The sequence below is a fragment of the Mobula birostris genome, chromosome 8 (genome assembly GCF_030028105.1).
Source record: "Mobula birostris isolate sMobBir1 chromosome 8, sMobBir1.hap1, whole genome shotgun sequence".
NCBI lineage: Eukaryota > Metazoa > Chordata > Chondrichthyes > Myliobatiformes > Myliobatidae > Mobula > Mobula birostris.
The window spans coordinates 45018400-45045353 of NC_092377.1; the positions used below are offsets into that span (position 1 = coordinate 45018400).

Consider the following 26954-nt stretch of genomic DNA (forward strand, 5'->3'; position numbering starts at 1 on the left):
CTTGACAACTACAAAAATGATTCTGAAATGAGTAAAGCTGTCATATAAAATTAATTTTCATCAGTCGCATAAGTAATACCAAAATTATTAGTCCTTTGGAATGGATTCTTCAGTTTGGACCTATGCCCAGAATGGTTTTAACCAAACAGCTAAAAACCTTACAAAGAGGAATCACAAATGAATAAGCGAAAACTATTTCTACATAAATTAAGATTACTCCAGCTTATTTAATTGGAAACTGAGATAACCGGCTTCCTACTAAAGCAGTATAAAATAGACTACTTACAATGAATTTCAGAAGTTCAGAACAAACTTAGCTTATGTATGTTTATTGAAATAGTCATGGTAAAATGTTAAATTAGTTCTCTTTCTGTATAACATGCGTGGGCATTACAAATACACTTGAAATCACAGCTATTGTGTGGTGAAGCATGAAACAAAGCCCTCCAATATTCTTCCTACCATTTTATAATAACTTGCATTTAGCAAATGGATCAATTAAAAACTAGAATAATATGGAACATAATTTAATAAAACTGCTTTTCTGCATTCTATGATATACAAATGGAACTGCCTTTATTTGACTAAATACATTCATATTTAAGTCTTTCAGAACCATATTGATATGGAAAAAATCTGGAACCATCTGGAAAAAATACTGATTTCTCGTAAGGGAACTTGACAAAACAGCTGCAGATTAATGAATCTATAATATAGTTCTCTAATTCTACTTCCTTAAGACTATGTGCGTTTTCTTATTTTGGGTAAATGATATCTCATGGAATTTGAACAATTTTGTTTGCAATAAATAGCAATTGTAGCAGTAAATATTTGTAACTTACAGGAAAAACTTTTCATTGCATCTGTTTCCTCTTTAATCTTGCATAATTCACAAGTTAATTACTATCATTACTTACACCTTTAAGGGGCTGACTTTAGTTCATTTTAGCAAATCAGGGACAACATTTGACAGAAAACTCACACAACTGAAAGGAAAACCACTCTCTGAATGTATAACTAGTAGGTGGCCACACACAGTGAATCATGATGGTTTCTGCTTAAAACATACTCATTCTGTTTCAGAAACCAACTCATCATATTGTAATAGCAATTAAGATGATTAAACTAATATGGCAGGGGGATAGGAACCAGAATTTCAGAGGTAAAGATGAGCCAGAAGGTTTACATGTAAATGATATAATGTGTAATATGAATGTAAGGAAGGACAAGCTGATGATTGGGTACAACTGTAGACAGAGCAAAGAGTTAAGTTGCACCACAGAGGCAAAATTCATAAGGGTGAACGATGCAGGACCGAAGGTGCTGTATTTAAATACGCATAGCATTCAGAAAAAGGTGGACAAACTCGTGGCACAATTGGAGATTGGTTGGTATGACGTTGTGGGCATCACTGAGTTGTGGCTGAAACAAGGTCAATGTTGGGAGTTTAACATCAAAGGGTATGCTTTGTATCGAAAGGACAGGCAGGAAAGCATAGGCAATAGTGTGTCTGTAGTGTAAGAGATAGAAAGAGGTGGTGACAAGAGCTATCATTAAGGAAAAAAGTAGAAAAGCATCTGGAAAGAAATGTATCCATCAGGCAGATGCAGCATGGATTCAGCAATTTCAGGTCCTGTTTGACAAACTTACTGGAGTTCTTTGAGGATATAATGAGTGCAGTGGATAGAGGGAAACAAATGGATGTTACTTACTTGGAGTTCTTATGGTCATATGATCACAGTTCACAATTGTCCAATAGTTCTTGCTTTGTATTTAATATTTCAGTGATATTTGAGTCATATCGTAAATATACTGTTTGATTAAATATTCTTGTTTGTTTACATAATTCATTATGGGTTTATGTGTACAAAGTACAAGAATGGAGTACATCATTATGGCACCATATCCGATGTGCATGCCTCACTACTGTTAAAAAAAGTGAAAATAGACCCATTTAGCCCCAGGCTCCTGTGTATTTCTTTCCATTAGTTTATGGAGTTACAAAAACATTACAGTTCCCATCTTAACTTACATCTATTGCTGATTATCAGAACTTCAATTTGACTACAACAATAAAATTAAAATCAACAAAGAATGAACATTCCAATGAGAAATCATTCATGGAATACATGCTAAATAAACATAAATCAATCCCTGTCTCCTGTCTCTGAGTTATCTTTGCTGTCCTGGTATTTCAACTCATGCTCTGGTATAGCTGCATCACAGCAAGCAGAAGGGTGAGGAATTTCAAAGGAGGAAGCAATAGATCAGGGACTCCCAACCTGCGGTTCATTGTCCCTCTGTTTAATGGTATTGATCCTTATGAAGAATATGAACCCCTGCAATAGAGAGTCTTGGAATTCAAACTCAAGGAACTCAGAATGTAAAAAGTCCAGGTTCAGACTGCCATTTCTTGACATGACTTTCAGCAGTCTGGTTTGATATGTAGTCAATCAACAACAAATTCACTGATGGTGATGAATTCACAAATGTTGTCATCCTGAAAAAGGAGAGCCTGTCCATCTTCCAGGCTAGCCAGTGGTGTAGTGGCATCACTGGACTCTGAGGCAGATAATCCTGAGTTCGAAACCAGCTGGCTCCCAACCTGGGCAGCAGCAGTATCTGTGTGGAAGGAAGGCCTGGCAATCTACTTCCATATCTTGCCACAAAAAACCCTATAGACAACTACACTATTGATAGGGTTGCCATTACTGGACGGCAACTCAACGGCACTCAACAACAACATCTTCTATGGAGTATTGATAGTTCCCTCTCCGCTAGGCAGCATCTCAGCCAAAGATCATTAGCTGAACAGTTGTGATACTCTGCAGTCTATTTGAATATCCAGAGCAAAGATTACAGTAGATTGAGTAGACTATGCTAGGTAGCTTATGTTTGTGCTGCAATAGAAACTGAGGGATTGGTCATTAGATGCCACATACTGCTTGGATACATCACTTCAAATAGGAAGGACAGATTACATCTGTGCATCCCAATTCTGCATTTGTTGCTTTAATATGTATTCCATGCCAACTCTTTGTAACCTCTGGCCTTCTGTGTTCCCTTTAGTAATGAAGAACAGGACTATCTCCTCTAATCTAAAGAGACACTGAGCACAAGATGGCTATACTCCTATACTTATGGCCTCCCTCCTACTACCAGTGCCCTTTGCTTAAAGTGAAATGCAGCAGAATAAATTAATCAGAATGAGAATCAGGTTTATTATCGCCAGCATGTGTCATGAAATGTGTTAACAGAGGCAGCAGTACAATGCAATACATAATAATATAGAAAGAAAAATAAATAGATCAATTACAGTAGGTATACATATGTATATTAACAAGTTAGATTAAAAATAGTGCTAAACAGAAATACTATATGAAAATGAGGTAGCACTCATGGTCTCTGCCTCCTGATGATAACAGTGAGAAGAGCGCATGCCCTGGGTGATGGAGGTGGGGGGGGGGGGGGCATTAATAATGGACACCGTATTTCTGAGGCACCGCTCCTGAAGATGTTTTGGATGCTACGGAGGCATGTTATTGTGGTACATTTATAAGGTCTATATGTACATGGATTTGTGTATGAGTGTGGGTAGGAGTGTTAATATTGTCGATATGTATGAGGGCCTCAGTTGGAGATGGTATCAATGAATAGTATTTATTAGTATTGAAGAGTTGCTTTGACGTATTTGGTGATGTTCTGATATTTCCACCTGTGTTGTTCCATGTCCATGGTATGTAACACCTTGAGGACAGGTAATCAGTCACCCCCTGTTTTGCTTCACTTGTGGCTGCACTCATGAGCTTCTTGTTTGCCCTGGCTCAGAAGATATCATGACCATCCATCAATTTCTCCATCTCCCTTGGAATATCTTCAGACTCTCTCCCTTTCTCTAGCACCCTGTGTGCTATCCACCAAAACTGTTACGCTTGCTGCTGTATGACTTTGAGGGCTAAGTTCCTGTTGTGACTGCCGCAATGAAAATGTTGGTAGCTAAATTAATTTCAGAGTACATCGTTAAGGACTCCTGCTGCTTGCCATTTAAGGAAGTGTTTGATGGAAAAAAAACTAATGCATGTTTATTAAAAGCCAAGCTGGTGTGGGTTTATTAAACAATGATTATTGTTCCAAAAAAGAGCACACTAACTTCCAGACATAAGTTCATTTGATTTTAAAACAATTTCAACAAACGATTCTCCTTCATATAAACAAAAACACTATGTCTGAATGGTGAAACCTAACAGAGCTCTGAGATGCAGAGGAATATGGGAACCGGAATGCCCCATTTATGACCAATTACCATGGAAGTACACCAAGTAATTAGAACATCTCAGAGAATGTTATCTTTTATTGCTGGGGAAAGTGAATGCAAAAGCAAGGAGATTATGGTTTGGTTATTTGTTGCTGCATTGTTGCTTGTTGATGGATGGTGATGATATCTTTTGTGTCAGGGCAATGAAGAGAAGCTTCAGTCACAGAAAGCAAAGGAAAGAAAAGCTCTAGGTTACGTTTTTTCCCTTCCCTTCTTTATATCTGCTCAGGTGGGACAGTAGAGATGCCAAGCAGGATAGTGGAATGCTCCTCTTGCGAGATGTTGGAAGGCAGGAAGATCTCTAGTGTCTCTGATGACTACAACTACGAGAAGTGCATCCAGCTACAGCTTCTAACAATTCATGTTAAGGAGCTGGAGCTGGAATTGGATGAACTCCCAATCATTCGGAAGGCTGAAGAGGATGATAGATAGGACATATAGAGAGGCAGTTATAACCGAGGTGTAGAACACAGGAAAATGGGTGACAATCAGGAAGGGGAAAGGGGTTGAGGAATACCCCTGTGATCAACAACAGGTATATCACTTTGGATACTGTTGGGAGAGGTTGACTTCACAAAGGAAAGTCACAGTGGTTGAGTCTCAGGCACTGAGTCTGGCTCTGTGACTCAGAAGGGAAGAGGGGGAGAAAAGGTATGCTGTGGTGATAGGGGATTCATTAGTTTGGAGATTAGACAGGAGGTTCTGTGGGCAAGAATGTGATTCTCGGATGGTATGTTGCCTCCCGATGCCAGGGTCCAGGATATCTTGGATCATCCTCAGTATTCTTAAATAGGAAGCTGAACAGCCATAAGTCATGTCTTACCCATGTCACTTAGGTACCAATGACATGGGTAGGACAAGTGACGAGGCTCTGCATAGGGAGTTCAGGGAGTTAGGTGCTAAATTAAAGGGCACAACCTCCAGGCTTGTGACCTCTGAAATGCTACCCATGTCACGTGTGAGTGAGGCCAGAACTAGGAAAATTATACAATTTACTACATGGCTAAAGAGTTGGCATAGGAGGAAGGGCATCAGATTTTTAGATCATTGGGCTCTCTTCCAGGGAAGGTGGGATCTGTACAGAAGGGACAGTTTGCACCTGAACTGGAGGGGAATAACATCCTTGTGAGAAGAGTTGTTAATGCTGCATTGTGGGGTTTACATCAGAGTTGTGGAGGATGGGAACTAGAGTGCCACAACAGTTGGTGGAGAGGTTTTGGTGGAGAGGTTTTGAGGCAGATGTTGGTAAGACCTCAGACAAAGTTAGGAATCAAAATGTTGAGCATGGTGAGACTAGTATCATGAGTGCCCTATATTTCAATGCAAGAAGTTTTGTAGGCAAATGATAGTGCTGAAGATGAGGCAGTTGGTTTACAAACAGAGAAAAGGTAGAAGCTGTTGATAGGACAAAACTGCAGTCAACAGGATGAGTTGCAATGTAAAAGGCAGACAAAATTGAAAAGGGTAAATAAAGGAATTAAAGTGTTATTTTTGGATGTGCACAGTGTACGGAATAAGGTAGATAAACTTGTAGCACAGTTTTAGATTGGCATGTATGATGTTGTAGGCATCACTGAATCATGGATTAAAGAAGATTACAGCAGTGAACTTAATGTCCAAGAAAACACATTTGTATCAAACGGACAGATAGGAAGGCAGAGGGGGCTGCATTGCTGTGTTGGTAAAAAATGAAATTAAATAATTAGGAAGAGGTGATATAAGGTTAAAAGGTGTTGAATCGTTGTGGACAGAGCTAAGGAACTGCAAGGGCAAAAAGACCTTGATGGAAGTTGTGTACAGACCCCCAAACAGTAGTAAGGATGTGGTCTACAAATTACAATGGGAGATAGAAAATGCATGCCAAAAAGGCAATTTTACAATAGTCATGGGAGATTTCAATGTGCAGGTAGATTGGGAAAATTAGGTTGGTGCTGGATTCCAGGCAGGGCAATTTCTAGAGTGACTACAAGATGACTTTTTAGAGCAGCTTGTGGTTGAGCCCACTAGGGGATCAGCTATCCTGGATTGTATGTTGTGCAATGAACCAGAAACCTGAAATTTGAGAAGGAGAAGCTAAAGTCAGATGTATCATTATTACAATAGAGTAAAGGGAATTACAGAGGCATGATAGAGGAGTTAGTCAGAATTGATTGGAAAAGAATACTGGCAGGGATGATAGCAGAGCAGCAAAAGCTGGAATTTCTGGAAGCAATTCAGAAGGATATATACATTCCAAAGATGATGAAGTATTCTAAAGGCAATATGACACAAACATGGCTAACAAGAGTATGCTTTGGGTACTGTTGAACGTGGTTATGTTGTCCTAGATGGCATTCAGTTTCTTGAGTATTTTTTGAGCTGCACTTATCCAGGCAAGGGGAAGTATTTTATCATACTCTTCTTCAGTTCTGTCTTATGGTGTATAGCCTTTGGGGATGTTGGGGGATGAATCATTCACTGACTTGCTTATATATATATATATATATTTCCTTGCTTGCCAGTGAATTTGGCTTACACTCTAAGTGCATATCAAATGGTCCAGTCAAATCAAAAATGACACTGCGTGACTGACTTTCTGCAAAATTGCATTCCTCCTTTGAACTTGGAGCAAAAGCAGCAGGTCAAGGCAGGAGGACAGTATATCACAGCTTATGTTGGTGAAATCCTTGCCCCTGCACTCTGTCAGTATTTTTCAAATTGTGCATCAATCTGTTGACATGAGTCATCAGCTTTCTCTGCGTCATAAAAGCATTGCCCCATTTCGGCATCTGACTCAAGCCAACTCATAAAGTCAAATGAACTTATCAGTTTTGAGGTTGTAGAGTGAGCAACTGTACTTATAAATCTTCAGCATCACATCCAGAAAATTTTTCTTGTCATTAATTGATGTATTTTATTATAGACATTATAGATACCCCTTGCACAGAAGGATTTTTCTTAGCATACTGTTCTCTATTGCACCTAAGCTTCCACATTTCTTTTAGAGATTTAGGTACCAAACTATAGCAGGAATAGTGCATTCACCTTTCAATGTTATAGTTTTCTCATGGAGATTCATTGTTGTTTTACATGTAGGCATAAATTGAACTGTACAATTATAGACGAGAAAGCAGAACACTGGTAAATCAGAACTTATATATATATTGTACATATATTATGTACATGTTAAAGTTTTTCTTTCATTATGGGATATATAATACCAAGGGATGTTTAATGCTGCAGTATTACAATTGTTGAATATAATTACTTTAATTTATTTGTTGATATTCACAAATACCCATGTGTCAGATTTCACGAAATCAGAATGAAAACTGTTATTAGTGCCAAGTATCCAATCATTAGAGCTGGGATATAGCAGAGTTGAATTCCTTTGTGCATTAAGGGCTGAATGTTATGTGAACAGTTATCAATGATATACCAGATAACAGCTAATGGTCATAGAATTATAGCAGCTTAAGTATAAAAAAATTGAATATTTCTATTGCATTATTCAGCGAAAGTCTTATCTCCTATCACATTGTGCAGATGGGCGCCTCTCTTTCAAATCAAAGCATCAGTATAAAAGCATGCCAGCTATAGTACCCTAAACTCATGGTTGTTGCATTCAGTTTTTTTAAGAGACAAGGAGGTCTTAGTTGTGGTGATTTTAACGGGAAAGTCAGATTTCATTAGAGAACTTAGTTACATTCACAACCACATTAATGTAACTCTGAATGTGGAATTGGATCACAATGCATCTTGGCAGAAAGCAAAGGTAAACTAATAAAATTAATAAATTAACTTTCCACACCTGATAGCACAAGAACCTCATCCCAAGAAAGGTGCTTTCAAACTACCTTGCATGTTTTTGATTCAAAATTAAAATTAGTTCAATTCTTCTGTGTCCAGTATTCTGAGATGTACAAGGATTGGTGTTCCTTACAGACCCATAGATAATTAAATTTATGAAAGACACATGCAGCTTGCAAAGGCAAAAATATTCATTCCAGCTCCACAAGATGTACTTAAGACCATTTTAGGGTCACCTCTTGATTCTGTTGACTATTATTTCACTCCACCCAATTTGACTTTAGGACATTAGTCAACAATTACACAACCCAATCTTATTGCCAAATCATTTCTTTACCTAGAAACCGTGACAAGTATCCACAGCCTGATGATAATGAATGAATAAATGAAACTAGCTGACCAGCTTGTTATACCGCTACTGCTAGCATCTTTTGACATGTGTATTGTGTGCTACAGCCACCTAATGCCCCTATGTGGCCAAGAACCAATTACTATATGTCATTATTCTGTGATGAATAATCAGCAAATATAAAGTGAAATTATTTAATTTTCAAAATGAAATGCAATATTGTGTTATTGTTTGAACAAATCAATAATTATAATATAATTAACACTGCAAGATAACAACTGTAACAAACTACATAACAGTAAGTACCATTGATGTTGAAGATAATGACTTACATATTGTCATGTACACGATTTCTCCATTCTTCTCTTTTCATCTCCTTCCGTGCCTCCTCCTCTGATGTGATTGATGTTGCCACCCGCAAGGTTGGCTCCAAAGGCTTGTAGCGCTGTTGCAATACTTCAGCAGTATCGCGGAAGGGACCCTGACAGGTACAGGATAAGGTAAATGTTTTATTGTCATGTTTTTTGACACATTATTGATGACTGAGGAACCTGTGCGTCTGTGTAAGTGCTGCAAGCTTCTCTATTGTAAATTATTTATAAAAGTAATACCTTTTGATATACAGTTACAAAGAACATGAAAGTTGATAACATTTTGTTGATAGATGACAATTCAAAAATATCCAGAGCTGGGCAAAAAGAGAGTTTGTATTTTAAACTGGTAATCAATATCGTATTCAGTTAAAATTATTTGCAAATAATGCAGAACGGAGATATAGAGCTGGGCACAGTTGTTAAGCTTTGTAATTTACATTTTAATTACTACTCAATGTAATCACACTTTCTTCCCTTAAACCCCTCTCATTTCTAAATAAGTTTTAACTTAACCAGGTAGAATGGTTACAACTGTAATATTCTTTAAAAATACTAAAATATGGTGGCAATTAACGTCCAAAATTGGGGTAAGGCTACATGTAATGGAATTAGACAGGAACATGCAAAGGTTTATTGGGAGAAGACGTTTGCAAATAAAAGGACATTTGGCAAGTGGGAGGCTTTTAAAAATGAAATTGGGAGAGATCAGGGCCAGCATAGTGAAGGGCAAGACTGGCAAGATTAATTGGTTCACGGGGAATACTGAGGCTTTGATTAGGAAAAAGAAGGCATATATCAGGTGCAGGAGTCAAAAGAATCTCTTGAAGGTTACAAGGGATGAAGGGGTATACAAGAGAGAAATCAGAAAGGTCAGATGGATGTGAGATAACTTTAGTAAATAAGATTGAGGAACAATGAAGTGCTTTCAGCGGCTGATTATAGATCGCAATAAATCCATCTTCCTGGTACATTGGACCCTTTCCAGTTCATTTATCGCTCATATTGGTCTACAGATGATGTCATAGCCTCTGCACTCCACTCCACCCTGTCCCACCTGGAAAATGGTGCCTCCTATGCCAGGATGCTGTTTGTTGACTTCAGCTCAGTGTTTATTACCATCATGCCTCATATGCTGGTAGGTAAACAGTCCTCCTGGTCTCAACACCTCTCTCCTTAAGTAGATGCTGGACTTCTTGACAGAAAAGCCACAGTCAGCCCATGTTGGCAGAAATATCTCTAGCTTCATCAGACTTAACACTAAGGCTCCCTAGGGCTGTGTGTTCAGCCCACAGCTGATGCATGACTGCATTGCTAGGTCCAGTTCAAAAGGAATCATCAAGTTCACTGATAACACAACAGTCATAGGCCTCATCAACAACAACGATGAGACAGCATACAAAGAGGAGGTAGAGCGGCTCCTTGAATAGTGTGAGGATAACAAAGTGAACCTCAACATAGACAAGACCAAAGAGATGATTGTGGATTTTAGGAAGATGCAGGATGATCACTCCTCACTACACATACATGGCTCCTCTGTGGAGAGAGTTAGGAGTTTCTGAGAGTGCACATACTCGACTATCTCAGCTGGTCCCTCAACACCACCTCTCTAGTCAAGAAAGCATAGCAGCATCTTCATTTCTTAAGGTGATTGGGACAAGTGAAGTTCTGCCCAATGAAGCAGTGGAGGCTACCTCAGTAGATATATTTAAGACAAGGCTGGATAGATTTTTGCATAGTAGGGGAATTAAGGGTTACGGGGGAAAGGCAGGTGTGGGCACGTGGCCAAGTGGTTAAGGCATTCGACTAGTGATCTGAAGGTCATGAGTTCAAGCCCCAGCTGAGGCAGCGTGTTGTGTCCTTGAGCAAGGCACTTAATCACACATTGCTCTGCGGTGACACTGGTGCCAAGCTGTATGGGCCCTAATGCCTTTCCCTTGGACAACATCAGTGTCGTGAAGAGCGGAGACTTGCAGCATGGGCAACTGCTGGTCTTCCATACAACATTGCCCAGGCCTGCGCCCTGGAGAGTGAAGACTTTCCAGGCGCAGATCCATGGTCTCGCAAGACTAACGGTTGCCTTTACTTTATTGAATGGCAGAACAGGCTCGATGGGTCAGATGGCTAACTCCTGCTCCTACTTATGTTTTTATATTCTCCCCCACTGCCAATTTTAACCAATTTCTACAGGAGCACCACCGACAGTGTCCTGACCAGGTGCATCGCCACCCAGTAAGGAAGTGCAAGGCATCTGACCACAGGTCCCTTTAAAGGATTGTGAGGACTGCTGCCAGGATCATCGGGTCTCTCTTCCACCTATTAGAAATATTTATCAGGAGCGCTGCATATGGAGCACCATTATCATTGTCAATGATCCCTTCCACCCGTCTAACAATATCTTTGACCCCTGCCACCAGGCAGCAGGTACTGTAGCATTAGGACAAGAACTGTTAGGATGGGAAAACAGCTTCTTTCTCTTGGCTGTAAGACTACTGAACTCCCTGCCACCACATAATTATCTTATCATATGGTCTTAGAAGTGTTATTCTGCTTACTTTTAACTTGAATCATAACACACCCAATTATTTGTTAATTTATTTGTGGGAATGTAACACAATATGTAATGTGTATGATTTACATATATGTACTGTGTTGTGCACCTTGGTCCAGAGAAATGTTGTTTCGTTAGTTAGTATGTATACTGTATATATCATTAGATGACAATAAATTGAACTTAAACTTGAAAGTCCTCAGAGATCCTATTATTATATTAAGAGCAAAACAAATAACCTGGAAAACAACAGAGCCCTTGAAAGATTAATGTGGTTATCTAGCTGTAGAATCACAGGAGATGGACAAAGTCTTAAATGAATAATTTTCATCTATGTTTACCATGAAGCAAGTCATAGAAGCTAGAGAATACAGTGAAGAAAATAGTGATGTCTTGAAACATATCCACATTAAAAAAAGGAGACTCTGGTGGACTTAAAATGCATAAAGCTGGATGAATTCTAGGGTGCTACAGGCCAATGTACACAACATCAGTGGTGGGAAAGATACTAGAGGGGATTGTGTGAGACAGATTCTAACAGCATTTGGAAAGGCAAGGTGTGAAGAGAAATAGTCAGCATGGCTTTGTGCATGGAAAACTATGTCATGCAAATTTGATTCAGTATCTTGAAAGGTAATCAAGAGGATTGATAAAGGCAGGCAATAGATGCTTTAAACTATTTCAATACACTGTTGTAGTGAAATGATCTTTATGGATACTATGTAAGACAAGTTTTTCATTGTACCCCAATATACGTGACAATAATAAGCCAACGTACATGGACAATGGAAAAGTTTTTGATAAGGTCCTGCATGGTAGGTTAGTCCAGAAGATTAAATATCATGGGAATCAGGATGAGCTGATAAATGGATACTAAATTATCTTGGTGGAAGAGAAGGGGTTTGTAGGGTATATTTTTCTGAGTTGGAGGCCTATGATGAGCAGGGTGCTGGATACATTGTTTGTCATCTGGATGACAATGTAGTCACAGGATCAGTACATTTTGAAATTACTCCAAATTTAGTACAACACACAAAATGCTGGATTAAATTTAGTGGTAAAGTGGACAGTGAAGAAGATAATCTAAAATTACAACAGGATCTTGATCAATCGGAAAAGTCTGGCAAGGAATGGCTGATTAAATTTAATTCAAACAAGTTTGAGGTCTTATATTTTTGATAAGTAAGTTGGTAAACTAGCTTATTATTGCCACATATCATGAGATAAGATGAAGAAATTGTTTTGAATACTAACCATACTGATCAATTCATAAGAATAGTGCACTAAGGTAGTACAAGGTAAAGTAAAAGTGCAAGATAAAGTATTACAGTTACAGAGAAAGTGCAGTTCAGGTAGACAAAAAAGTGTAAGGTCATAACAAGGTAGATTGTGGGGTCAAGAGTTGAACTTATCAAACAAGGAAGCCACTCAATAGTCTTACAATAGCAGGGTAGAAGCTGTGTTTTGGTTTGGTGGTATGTATTTCTAGGCTTTTGGATCAGTTGCTGGATCAGAGAGGGAAGAGAGAATGCCCGTGGTGGGTGGGGTCTTTGATTATCCTGGCTGCTTTATTGAGGCAGTGAGAGGGTAGGAGGGAGGCTTGTGTCCGTGATATGCTAAACTCTGCAGGTTTTTTTTACACACATAGGCAGAGAAGTTGTCATACCAAGCTATGATGTATCTGGATTAGATGGTTTCTGTGGTGCATCGATAAAAATGTCAAATCTGTTTAGCCTCCTGAGGAAGAAGAAGCACTAGAGAGCTTTCTTGGACCAAGACAAATGATTAGTGATGTTCACTTCTAGGTACTTGAAGATCTTAACCATCTTGACTTCAGCACTGTTGATGTAAATAGGAACATGTGTAACCAGCCCCCTTCCTAAAATCAATAATAGCTTTTGTTTTGTTGAAATTGATGGCAAATTTGCTGTTATTGGAGGCTATTAGGATGTATTAAGTTCATCAGGAAGGAATAAACTGTTCTTGGTAATGCTGCCTGATTTCACTTTGTAGCCTGTTATAGCATGTAAGCCCTGCTAAAACTGATGGAGGGTCCATGTTGGACTCCATGTTGGGCTGGTCTTGTCACATGGTATCCCTGACAGCTTTACGGATTTTGTAACCTGTGAAAGTCAGGGTCACTTCATTTGAGTGCACAGTCCTAGACTTCAGCAGCTAAACTTACACAGTAAACAACAAGGCACTGGAGAGTATTTTAGAAAAGGGAGACTTTGGAACAAGTACATAGTGGCCTAAAACCAGTGACACTGGTAGACAGGGTCAGAAAGAAAGTGTCCAATATACTTGCCTACATGGGTCAGGACACTGAGTACAAGAGTCGAATGACATTGGTGAGACCATACTGGGATTACAGTATATAGTTCTGATCACCTAGTGTAGATGCAATGTCGTTAGCTGGAAAGGTTGCAGAAAGGATTCATAAAGATGTTAGCATGAATGGAAGGATTGAGTTATAAAGAGAGGCTGCATAGATTGGGGTTTTTCCTTGGAGCATAGGAGATTGAGGGATAGCCTTGCAGACATATAAAAGACCACGAGGGCCACAGAGACAGTGCATGGTCGCAGCCTTTTATCCAGGGTAGGGAAGACTAAAACTGGTGGGCACAGGTTTATGGTGAGAGGGGAAAGATTTAAAAGGGAAATGAGGGGTAAGTTTTTCAAATGGGTGTTAGCTATGTGGAATGAGATGTAAGATTAAGTGATAGAGACAGGTGCAATTACAATATTTAAAAGACATTTAGATAGGTATAGTACACGAATAAGAGAGGTTTAGACGCACATGGACTAAATGCACACAGATAAGATCAGCTAATGCATGCGACTTGGTCAGTAGGGACAAATTGAGCCAAAGAACTTGCTTCCATGCTGTAGAACTGAAAGATTCTGAAAAAAGGCAGCATTCTGAAAGATAAATAGGTAGAGCTAAGGTGTAGCTAGAGGGTGGCTTCTTTAAGCTCATTTGTGAAACAGCTTTAATTTCTCCTCTTTAATGTCTCTTTTCTTTCTTTTTCCAAGGTGGGTGAGGTTCAGTTGGAGTCCCATGATCTACCACTGCATTCAAACTGCGGTTCTTTACAGCAGTGGTTCCCACTCTTGGAGCTCACTGACTGGTCATTTTACGACATCTCAAGGATGCAGCCTGGAAGACATGCACCTTCAGGTTAGGCCCCATGGCCCTATGGATGGGCAAATTCCATGCCAGTGTCTCTGACTGAGTCATCGCCGGAGAAATGGAACATTGTGAACAGCAGATCGGCTGTCAGAGGCCTTTATACTCAGGTGATTTCTTTTTCTCTCTCTCTCTTTCTCTTGATGGTGGAGGAGTTTGTTGAAGATTCTCAAGTCAGGCAAACTCAGAATAAAAGTGACATGCAATAATTTAACATTGTAACAGCGACTGTATTGTTGGTCTCCCCTCATGCTGTGGTGGCACCTCTCTGTCTCTTGTTAGTGAGAGAGCGCCTGTAGCATGTCGAATTGTTGGGCGAACAATAGTTTTTGTTGGAGTGTGAATCATGGTCTCTCTCTGGGGGCTTTGCCATTGCTTGCTGATGCACTTGCTGAAATAAGTGGGGGAAGAGGAGGGGGAGGGTTGATGCTTTACTGCTGTTTGTGCTTGGAGGTTCTAACATTTTTCTGTCATTTATTCTTTGGGGTTCTGTTCTGTTTTTGTGGATGTCTGCAAAGAGTAAGAATTTCATGTTGTATACCGTATACATTCTCTGATATTAAATGAACAATTGAACTATTGAACCATTATCTTCCCAACAAAATCAAAGCACATTGATTGATTTTGACTGAAACCATGTTTCAATATTATATTCACAATATTTTTCTACAAAGGAAACTCTCCCATATTATGCTACCAAAATTGTCCTTCATCACGACTGGGTAGGAAGGGGGCAGTAGCCAGAAAAATAAGGTGGGGAGAGGAAGGAATACAACCTAGCAGCTGATAGATGACCCTGATGAAGGGTCATGGCCTGAAATATTGACTGTTTATTCCTGTTCATAGATGCTGATATTTCCAGCACCTGCAGAATCTCTTGTGTTTATGTAGGTTTGAGGTGAGGCCGGGTGAGGGGGACGGTGGGTACATGGCGGAGAAAGGATGAAAAAGAAGCTGTAAGGGGATAGGTAGAAGATATAAAGATCTGAAGGAGGAGGAATCTAAAAGGAGAGGGCAGTGATACATGGAATGAATGGAAGAAAGAGGGGAACTGGAGGAAGATGATGGGCAGGTAAGAGAAGGGGTGAGAGGGTAAACAGAATGAGGAATGGAAAAAGGAAGGAAGGAAGGATGGGGCGAATAACTGGAAGTAGAGAAATCAGTATTCATACCATCAAATTGGAGGCTATCCAGGTGAAATAAGAGTTGTTGCTCCTCCAAACTGAGTTTGGCCTCATCATGGCAGCAAAGGAGGGTAAATATATCAGAATCGGAATGAGAAATCAAATTGACATGAGTAACCACCAGAAATCCCGCCTTTTGCGGCAGACAGAGTGAAGGTGCTCAGTCATCATTGCACCTATCTCCATGTGTCATAATGAATAGCTAAAAAGCTGGTTCTGCACATGGTGAAAGATCAGGCAAGAGAGGAGATCTGTTAGGCTGGGCATAGTTCATCTACTTGCTTCAAGGTAAAGTTCATTATACCAGTTCTGCTCTGCTAAACATAGAGAAAGACAAGATGTTTAAGCAACACACATAAAAGTTGCTGGTGAACGCAGCAGGTCAGGCAGCACCGATTGGAAGAGGAACAGTGGACGTTTCGGGCCGAGACCCTTCATCAGGACTAACTGAAAGAAGATCCATCCCTCCCCCTCCTGTCTTCTCCTATCATTTCAGATCTCCCCCTCCCCCTCCCACTTTCAAATCTCTTACTAGCTCTTCTTTCAGTTAGTCCTGACGAAGGGTCTCGGCCCGAAATGTTGACTGTACCTCTTCCTATAGATGCTGCCTGGCCTGCTGCATTCGCCAGCAACTTTTATGTGTGTTGCTTGAAAGACTAGGACTGGTAATTTATATTATAAAATAGATGAGATTTTATTTATTTACAGGACTATTGGCAAGACCATCTTCAATAAAGTGGTGAGTTTTGATTACCTGAGAATAAAGTGGTTAGCCACATCATTTAACTGCCACGGCCCTTATGAAAAAGATACTCCCAGAGCTCAGAGTTGGGGGGGTGGGGTAAAGGTTACACAATTGAGAAGAACTAGCAATAATGTGTGATTTAAACAGGAACATTCAATTTGCAGGAGAAGCTCAGACCAAGGTACTGGACTTCAGAGGTGGCAAGTGCTTTGGGTTTATTAAGTCATTTCTGTGATACGTTTTATGTCACATGTTACACATGATATGTAACCTACCAATAATAAGCAAATAAACAACAGATACTGGAAATATGAAATAATAAAAAAGAGAATAGTAGAAATAATTAGCAGGTTAGGCAGCATCCATGGAGAGAGAAACAGAATGAATGTTTCAGCTCCATGACCTTTTGTAAGTTGGCAAGTTGCATCCTTTGTGCAAGAAGGCATTTAGAGGTACTTGAAAATGAGGTTAGCATACTGATGGTAACTGAATATATTTGACCACAAGGTAGTTCATTGTTGATTATCCAATGTCCCTTGCAACTACAACCAATCATGGAATGTCTCTTGCAACTACAAACAATCAAAGGAGGATATCAAAGGGGTTGGCAGGCTAACATGTAATGCAAGTTGAGAGTTAATAAGCATTTGAGGATTTTGGCCTGGTTCATCTTACTTTCTGAAGAGCAAACATCAATGTGCAGCATTAAATAATACAGAGATACCATTAAGATGTGCTGAAGATATGATGTATCTTAAGCAAACTACCCCAGCATCACTCTGGTGCAAAATAAAATGCAAGATTCTCCTAAGTGATAAGCAGAAAGTATCCCTTGTCTGACTCCAACAGAAACCAATTGCATTCAAATACACAATGTCTACTTGGTGCAGGTGGATAATAGTATGGTTGTTCTAAATGAATTCCACTGCTATTTCTGATGTATAATTAGTGTGTTAGAACCAGGTGTTAGTATCTAATTAAACCATCATTCTTACTAATTTGGTTGGACTCAGAACTAATTGATTAAAAATCTAACATATTGCTATCTCCACAATTTAGTGTCAGGTTTGTGTTGCTTTTTCTGATCAATGGTGATTTACAAGATTGTTTTGGGGTGGAGGGTGACAAAGACATTATTGGTAATTGTCAAAAGGAAATGATCACTGCAAGGAAAATTGTGGTGTACAGGTAATGTGTCATTTGTATTTCCAAGCCAAATCTGTAGCAAAGTTTTGTGGCATTAGAGCATGTATTGTTTTCACGGCTCATGGGCACAACTGGTGAAGCTGGCTTCTCAGAAAAACAAGGGTTTCTTCTTCATGATGGCCAAATATGCAACATGTAACAGATGTCAAAAAAGAGTGAGCCTGTCCACGCAGAGTAGAGCAGGTCACATCTGAGTAATCAGAACACCAGAATCTCAACTAGAGGACTCAAGTGGCATTTTCCTTTTAGTTACCATGGTCCTGAGGTTGTGATTATGAATACAATTTCTAACATGACCACTAATGTAGACTGCAAACAGGAGCCAATGAGAGTGGAGAGATTCTTTATTGCCCAATAAACCATCGGCCTACCAATTGAAAAATGGCAGGAATAACATACTGCCTGAGAGTGAAGGCATCCTAGATACATGGCATTGACAATCAGCATCCATTTTCATGATCACACACACATCACCAGCTTGTTTATCAGGTGAAAGGTTTTATGGTTTATATGAGCTCCAGATTTGCATATTGAACTCAGAACAATGTCAGTAATTTGTCTACTTGGCCTTTATCCTATCAAATCTATATGTCTGTGTTACCTGGCCTGTCCTATTATTTGATGATATATCCCAAATTCAGCAGTGTATTCCAAACTCTGAGGCATGGTAGACTAGTCACCATTGCCTGAAATAATCCGTGGTTTAAACTGAGAGAGCATTCCAGGCACTAATAGTGGGCTGCAGGTGATAGACTCAAGACTTTGAAAACCTTAGCTTTCAGTTGAAAATTATAACAGCTAGAGGGAAATACATGGTTCCTAGAAGATTTTCCAGATGGCCAAACCTTCTCAGCCAGCCCTTCTTCCCCTTGTCATGTCAAGCACATCCTTTCCTATTCTCAATCATGCCAGAGGTATAATAAGACCATTATTAAAGTGTACATTTATAGCTTTTCACTGTTACCTTGAACTCACCACTCACTATGATTATTTCTATCTGCAGTCTTGTAATGAAGTATTCTCAGATATACTGTATATGACACCATAATACATTTGCAAAGTGGTTGTCAATCCTCCTAAATAGAATAGCCTTGTCCAGGATGTTTCAGTGTGTCATCCATAAAAAATATGGATATTTGTGATTTAATTTCACAAGGGAATCTGCATAGGAGCAGACAATATCTGGCTATGCTTCATATGCTTTACTCTCAGCCCCAACTTCCTTCCATTTTCAACACCAGAAATAAGCCCTCTTCCTCTTCACTGAGAATTGTATGGTCAAAATTCCAACAGCCTAGCCCTTAATTCACTGGCTATCATAGTATTTGTGTAGTTATTGATATGCTTTATGTAATTATTGCTATGCTAGACAATACCTTCAGACTCAGCCTTAAAACTCATCTCTTTCACCCATTTTTCTCTTGCTAGTCATTCACCAATTATAGTTATAATCTCTTTCAGATTAAGGGACACAGAATTAAAAAGATATGATGGAACAGAACCATAAAATTCTGCAAAGAACCAGCAACTCAGATGACATCCAAATTAAAAAATCAATTTGATAAAGATCATTGACTTGTCAACTGTCTCCACAGGTGTTGCCTGACTAACATAGGTACTGAGTATTTCCTACTATTATTGTTTTTATTAACCTAATTAAAATTTTAGGGAATTTACCTCCCATCAGAACTTTATAATTATATGTTTCAATTCAAAAATATTCAGAGGGATCTTGGGGTCCGAGTCCATAGAACACTCAAAGCTGCTGCACAGGTTGACTCTGTAATTAAGAAGGGATACAGTGCATTGGCCTTCATCAATCATGGGATTGAGTTTAGGAGCCGAGAGGTAATGTTGCAGCTATATAGGACCCTGGTCAGACCCCTCTTGGAGTACTGTGCTGAGTTCTGGTCGCCTCACTGCAGGAAGAATGTGGAAATCATAGAAAGGGTGCAGAGGAGATTTACAAGTATATTGCCTGGATTGTGGAGCATCCCTTATGAGAATAGGTTGAGTGAACTCGGCCTTTTTTCCTTGGAGTGACGAAGGATGGGAGGTGACCTGACAGAGGTGTATAAGGTGATGCAAGACATTGATCGTGTGGATAACCATATATAATAAGCATATAACAATTACAGCACGGAAACAGGCCCTCTCGACCCTTCTAGTCTGTGCCGAACTCTTACTCTCACCTATTCCCACTGACCTGTGCTCAGCCCATAACCCTCCAATCCTTTCCTGTCCATATAGCTATCCAATTTAACTTTACATGATAATATCGAACCTGCCTCAACCACTTCTGCTGGAAGCACGTTCCACACAGCTAGTCAGAGGCTTTTTCCCAGGGCTGAAATGGCTAGCACAAGAGGGCACAGTTTTAAGGTGCTTGGAAGTAGGTACAGGGGAGATATCAGGGGTAAGTTTTTTTACACAGAGAGCGGTAAGTACGTGGATTGGGCTTCTGGCGATGGTGGTAGTGGCGGATACGATAGGGTCTTTTAAGAGACTCCTGGATAGGTACGTGAAGCTTAAAAAAATAGAGGGCTATGGGTAACCCTAGGTAATTTCTAAAGTAAGGACATGTTCGGCACAGTTTAGTGGGCCGAATGGCCTGTATTGTGCTGTAGGTTTTTCTATGTTTCTATTATGGTAAACCTTTCACCAAATGAAAGACATTTATTTATCTTGGTTTCACACAAATTTTCATTCAACTATTAATATTAACGTGTTGTTTAATGGCAATACAATTTCAGCATTAATGAACCACTGCATAAATTCAGATTAATTCTACTTATATTCTTCATTAGTTTCATGATTTTGACTAACTAACAATCCTCTATTCTTTGATTACTATTGCACTGAACTAAAAGCAGATTGCGTGATCAGTAGTGTGAGGGAGAACACCATTAAGCACTTTTTTAACAGAATATCTCATGTCTGCTTTTCCAAAAATTATATTTAACACTTTAAATTTTTTCATCAGGAGTAAATTAGTATAAATTCATACATTTAACAGGACATTTAAGGAGGGCAAATTTATAGATTCACACAAACAATCAAGAGTCTTACTAGATATTGATATACTAGATATAGATACAATGATTTTCTGCAAACTAGTTTCAGTACAATGCATTTGATATCTCAATATATATTCCCGGTTGATGACATGCCACATCGTAAGGTTAAATATGTGAAATATACACATTATGCCTTTAAATGTTATAACAATTTACTTCCTATCCAATTCCAATTAGAATAGACCAGTATCCATTTTCTAACTCTAGTTACTATTGTGATATTATTTTTATCAAATACTGTGCACTTTTTCAATTGTAATTCTGAGAAAATTTCAAGCAATTGATATTTAATCAAACATATAAATTCAACTATTTCTGTTTCAACTCAGCTGCTGTTGAAGAAATGGGTGGAACAAAGCAAGGAATGAAGTAACATCATTGGCTTGTCTGATAACAGTAACTGTAAGAGAGCTGAAGTAAAGAATTGTCTTAGAATTTTCTGTGCGTTAGCAAAGAGATAATTTAATATAGATGATAGAATATGAGTTGGAGTGGGCTATAGATAGTTTCATTGAACGATCTATGCTATAGTTGAGCAAGGTTTGCCCTAGGATACAGATGTACCAATAACAGATCTGGACCAGCTGAAGATAATATTTGAGGTAGTAATAACAGATGGAAGCAGGTAAAAAGATTTAAAATAATTAATTTAAACATAAACCTCATGATTCTCAAAGAGCTAAAGGAAAGCAACATGGATGACATGAGGATACATTCAGAAAATAAATTGCTCCACAGAGTCACCTGGTGGTCACAGCCTGCAATTGAGTGTGACGAGAATGTTTTTTAAATTTTTCTTTCATGAATTTTTCTTCCATAGGAGCTATTATGTGTAATCAGTTGCATTACTTTTAGTTAATATTCCTAAGAATAATTTCAGATTTTCAGGATCCATGATCCCAGCAGCTAAATTACTGTTAGTAAAACCAGCATTTATTGCTTATCCTCTTTTGTTTCGCTGACATTGAGAGAGAGGTTGTTATCTTGACACCATGTCACCATGCTCTCTATTTCCTTTCTGTATTCTGCTTGTCATTATTTAAGATCTGGACCACAACAGTGGTGGTATCTGCAAACTTGAAAGTAATGCAAAATTTGATTATACAGTCATGAGCGTATAGGGAGTGAAGTAAGCAGTTGCAGAGTCAGCCTTGAGGGGCACCAGTTTTTAGCGAGGAGGTGTTGTTGCTTGTCTTTGCTGATTGCAGTCTGCTGATCATGAAGTTAAGGATCCTATTACAGAGGGGGTTGCACAGCCCCAAGTCTTAAGAGCTTGGAGATGTGTTTGTATTATAACAAACATAGGTTTTCACCTGATGTCCATTAATGTCAGTTTTACCAGTTTTCCTTGATGTCACACTTGGCAAATGGTGACATCTGGCCTTTGGTCCATGATTGGACAGGACTATCATACTTCTGATGTAGTCAGAAGTATGATAGTCCTGGCTAGATGGATGGTATGATGGTGCAGCAGCCAGAGTTGCTGCCTCTCAACAACAGGCACTTAGGCTCAATCCTGAGCTCTGGCATTGCTGATGAGGTGTTTGTGTGTTCTCTGCTTGTCTTCCTAGAAGTGTGCTTTGATTTTCTCCACTCTGAGCAATGTGCTGTTAGGTTAACTGGCTACTTAATGTTGGAAAATGGCAAAAAGAATCCAAGGGGAACTGATGGGAATTACAGTAGATAGATTACTGGGAAATGACAGAGGGAATGAAATTGATGGGATTCTTCTGTAGGGAATCTGACATAGATTCAATCAGATGGTATGCTTTAATAAGTAAAAAAAAATTCCAACTCATCCATTGATTTTTGAGACACTTACATTATCTATCTCACAATTTTTAACACACATGTAGTCCTGTGTTGAAGTTTCAGTAGCTTGGCACTTTATTTTTAGATATGTCTGGCACTATTCTTCACATATACTCTGAAATCCGTGACCCATGGCAGTAGGAGTAAGAGAATGCTATTATCAAGTTTCCCTCCAAGTAGCAAATCATTCTCATAAGAAACATACTGCTAATCCTTCATCATTGCTGGATCTGTGTTCCAGAACTTCCTACTCAAAGAGTAGCTTACCTACACCAGAATGATTGCAGTGGTCAAGAAGACAGGCTCATGATCACTTGTTCAAGGGAATAATGTTGTTATTTCTTCTTTTCTATGCCTTGTGGTGCATTGGGCAGCATTTTTGCCCTTTCAGTAGCATTTGACTGTTTTTTTACGAGGCCAAGTTGCTAGCTCAATGATCAACCCAGCACAGAAGGAAAGTGTGAAGTGTACAAGGAGCCGGCCAGATTTGAACCCAGTACCACCCGCCTTTAAGTCGGTGCTGGTGCCATTGCACCACCAGCCGGCTCTCAGGGGAATAAAGGAGGATAATAAATGTTGCCCTTAACATTCTGCCATGAAAAATTGAATTGTGGAAGAAAAACATCCTCAGTAACTTTGTTTGATTATGGTTTGATTTCTAGGGTAGTACAATGTTACAGGATTATGATGAAATATATTTCCGCTGCTCTCAATGATCCACTGTGCCTAGTTTTAGGCGCTAGATCTGTAGAGTCCAGTGAAAGAAATTGGAGAATTAAAAATTAACTGATCAAATTTAAAAGTCAAAAAAAAAAGACAGCAGGGACAGGAAATATTTACACTTCAATTATGTTTTTTTAAAATGTATTGAAACAAAATGACACATATTCCTTGTACGGGAGAATGCGGTTGAGAGGAAAGTGACCTGGGCTAGTCTTTGGAAAGCCGAACCACACTGCATCCAATTTCTCATCCAGGCAGTGTACGATGTGCTTCCAAGCTCATCAAACCTGCACACAAGGGGCAAGGCAGAGTCATCTGCGTGCCCACTGTGCTCCAAGCGAGGAACCCTGGAGCATACCCTCAGCGGCTGTGCAAGGGCACTTGGTGAGGGACGGTACAGGTGGAGGACCTCGAAGGGCAGCTGAAGTTCCCCAACCATATCGTAGCCACCACCCTGAGACCAGACATCGTCCTAGTGTCTGAGTCGACTAAGCAAGTGGTGCTGCTGGAGCTGACAGTCGCATGGGAAGATAGTTTGGAAGAGGCTTTTGAAAGGAAGCTCTCCAAGTACGCAGGACTGGTCAGCAACTGTCAGCAGGCTGGATGGAGATCCAGGTGTCTCCCAGTGGAGGTTGGTTGTAGGGGATTCGTAGCCCATTCTTTAGTTCGAGCCTTCAGCATTTTGGGCATCGAGGGAGAGAGGAAGAGGAGAGCCATCCGCAGTACCACCGATGCGGCAGAGAGGGCCTCAAGATGGCTGTGGCTCAAAATAGGGGAGCCATGGAGTCATAAGTAGCTAGCCATCTGGACACAAGCTGGGGTTCGATCTGCACTGGCTGGGTCACCTGGAGGAGGCTGTATGATGTTGAAAGACCTGAAATACCCGATGATTCCAGGAACATCACTGAAGATGTGTCCAGACGCATCAATAGATGTATGCACACAGTACCCAAAACATAGCAGTGAGACAGGATTTGATATTGTAAAATGATAAAAATGTGATAAGGGAAGTAAGGTAATTTTTAATAGACTAAGAGATAGGGTGAAGAATGATGAAGCAGAAAGGCCTCAGCAGGGTTCAATCTGGGGGATACAGAATAGAGGATAGATTTCATATATCTGATTGCAACAAAATGTACTTTACAGGAGACTTTAAAGAACACATTCACCATTATAGTGAAGCTCTCTCCATAAGACTACAACATAATTAAAGGAGTTAAGTTAATAAAAGGAGTTAATAAAAACGCAATTTGACATTTAATCCCCAAATTCCCTAATCCACTATATAATTAAGTTTCAACATTCTAAAAGTTTTGCACAGTATTAACATGCTACACAATATAAAAGAAAGGAAATGATAAAGAGAAAGCATTTCCAGCTCAGTTATGTTCACCTGGTAACCACATTAATAAAATAGGTAAGCTAAAAATTATAATGAAAAGCAGTACTGTAATTGCAAATTGCAACAATAGCAGATAAATTAAAATGCCAATATTGAGAAAACATAATTGGAATAAAGATTTTAAAAGTTTCCTTTCTGATGAAATATACCTGAGACTTTTTGGAAAGCCAATTATTTTCAATGGACAATTTCAAGCTGATCATTTCTCTGCAATTCCATGTTATGAAAATGATTTGACTTGAATTCTTGTATAACGTACTACAATAGCACATAATATGCTGTATAGTACACTTGCTGGTTAGAAAGAGTCACATGAACACTAATTGGAAAGTAGTGGTGAGGGAGTGCAGAAGTTAAAATGGCACATCTTAAGCAAAAAAGTCCTCTGGCCACAGTTCTGTATGAAATAACTGAAAGAAGGATCAACCGATAAATAAGCTCTTTTCATAAAATTGAAAGACTTGTATTTATATGTTCATAACCTGTGGATGTCTTGAAGTGCTTTATAGAGGAAGAAATCTGCTCTCAGTCCCAGAAAAGAAAAGAAAAGAAATTCCCTTTATTGAACAGGCAGTTGGTCCTCTAAGCTTCTTTATTAATTTAACTGTAGGAAATCACAAAGATCAGCAATGTCAGATCTATTGCCCACACAATCACAGCTTCAATGCAGAGAAAAAAAACAGATCATATTCTAATTACAAGTCTTAAGGTAATGAAACTGCTGAGATATTTTTAATCACAACTACAACACTTACAGCCTCATTTTTGCAGCTCATGGGTAGCATTACCACCTCACAGGAATATCATTATGCACTCCTTGGAAAACCAGAACTTTGCAATTCAGCACTGGACTCTGATGCCCCTGATCAAACTAAATCTTGATGCTGCCACGCTCAGTAAACTCCTTTCTAACCTGTTTAAACAACTAACTCTACCAACTCACTGACTGACCATATTCCAACTTCTTCTTCAATGTCCCACTGCCACTCTAATCCCCATCTTCAATCAACTGGATTACACCACACTTTTCAACCCAATGATCCATATGACCCAATGATCCCCTAATATGACCGATCAGCTACTTCTATAATCTGCACCGTATGTTTTCTATCATCTGGCACTTATCAAGTCTCACTCATTCACCCATTCTCTCCCTTTACCCAAGTCACTCAGCTGGTGACCAATGTCTCCACCATACAATTTAATCAAGCACATGATCTGAATTAACTTCCGTCTATCCTTGACCACTTATGAGATCACTGATCGCGAATGACCTGAACTTGTCAGCTCTTTCTTTCCCTTGGGAACCTATAGCAGCAGATATTCTTTTGTGAAAGAAATGAAGTTTTCAGCAGTCGGCTGGTGTCAGAAACTCATTGAGATTCTACTGCAATGATACCTTAACATATTTATCATAAGCCACTGAACCCAAATAGAAGGGTCCACAAGCAATATTTTTATACATTCATTTTCCATGATTTAGCCATCACTGGTAAGGCAAAGGGTGTGTAAGCAGCCTATCTCAACTGTTGCAATTCATATGCTGAAGGTATTTCAATGGTATTGATGGTGAGAGAGTTCCAGAATTAAGACACAGAGACAATGAAATAAAGATGGAAACACGAGGAAATCTGCAGATGCTGGAAATGCAAGCAACACATACAAAATGCTGGTGGAACGCAGCAGGCCAGGCAGCATCTCTAGGAAGAGGTAGAGTCGAGGTTTCGGGTCGAGACCCTTCGTCAGGACTAACTGAAAGAGGAGATAGTAAGAGATTTGAAAGTGGGAGGGGGAGGGATGAAGCTAAGAGCTGGAAAGTTGATTGGCAAAGGGTATACAGAGCTGCAAAAGGGAGAGGATCATGGGATGGGAGGCCTGAGAAGAAAGAAAGGGGGAGTGGAGCACCAGAGCAAGATGGAGAGCAGGCAAGGAGTTATTGTGAGAGGCACAGAGAGAGAAAAGAGAGAGAGAGAGAGAGAGAGAGAGAGAGAAAGGAAAAAAATAATAAATAAATATATAAGGGATGGGGTAGGAAGAGGAGGAGGGATATTAACAGAAGTTAGAGAAATCAATGTTCATGCCATCAGGTTGGAGGCTACCCAGACGGAATATAAGGTGTTGTTCCTCCAACCTGAGCGTGGCTTCATCTTGACAGTAGAGGAGGCTATGGATTGACATATCAGAATGGGAATGGGACGTGGAATTAAAATGTGTGGCCACTGGGAGATCCTGCTTTCTCT

The 26954-nt window shown here is 39.5% G+C and overlaps 1 protein-coding gene across 5 annotated transcripts in view; it reads right to left on the reverse strand.

The window, feature by feature from the left end:
- Window positions 1-26954, reverse strand: part of spata17 (spermatogenesis associated 17) — a 307726-nt gene that overhangs the window by 174143 nt on the left and 106629 nt on the right. For all 5 annotated transcript variants that reach the window (XM_072265100.1, XM_072265098.1, XM_072265101.1 and 2 more), the window contains one exon: window positions 8786-8934. In XM_072265100.1, the coding sequence (XP_072121201.1) occupies window positions 8786-8934 (149 nt within the window). The remainder of the gene's footprint in view (window positions 1-8785; window positions 8935-26954) is intronic.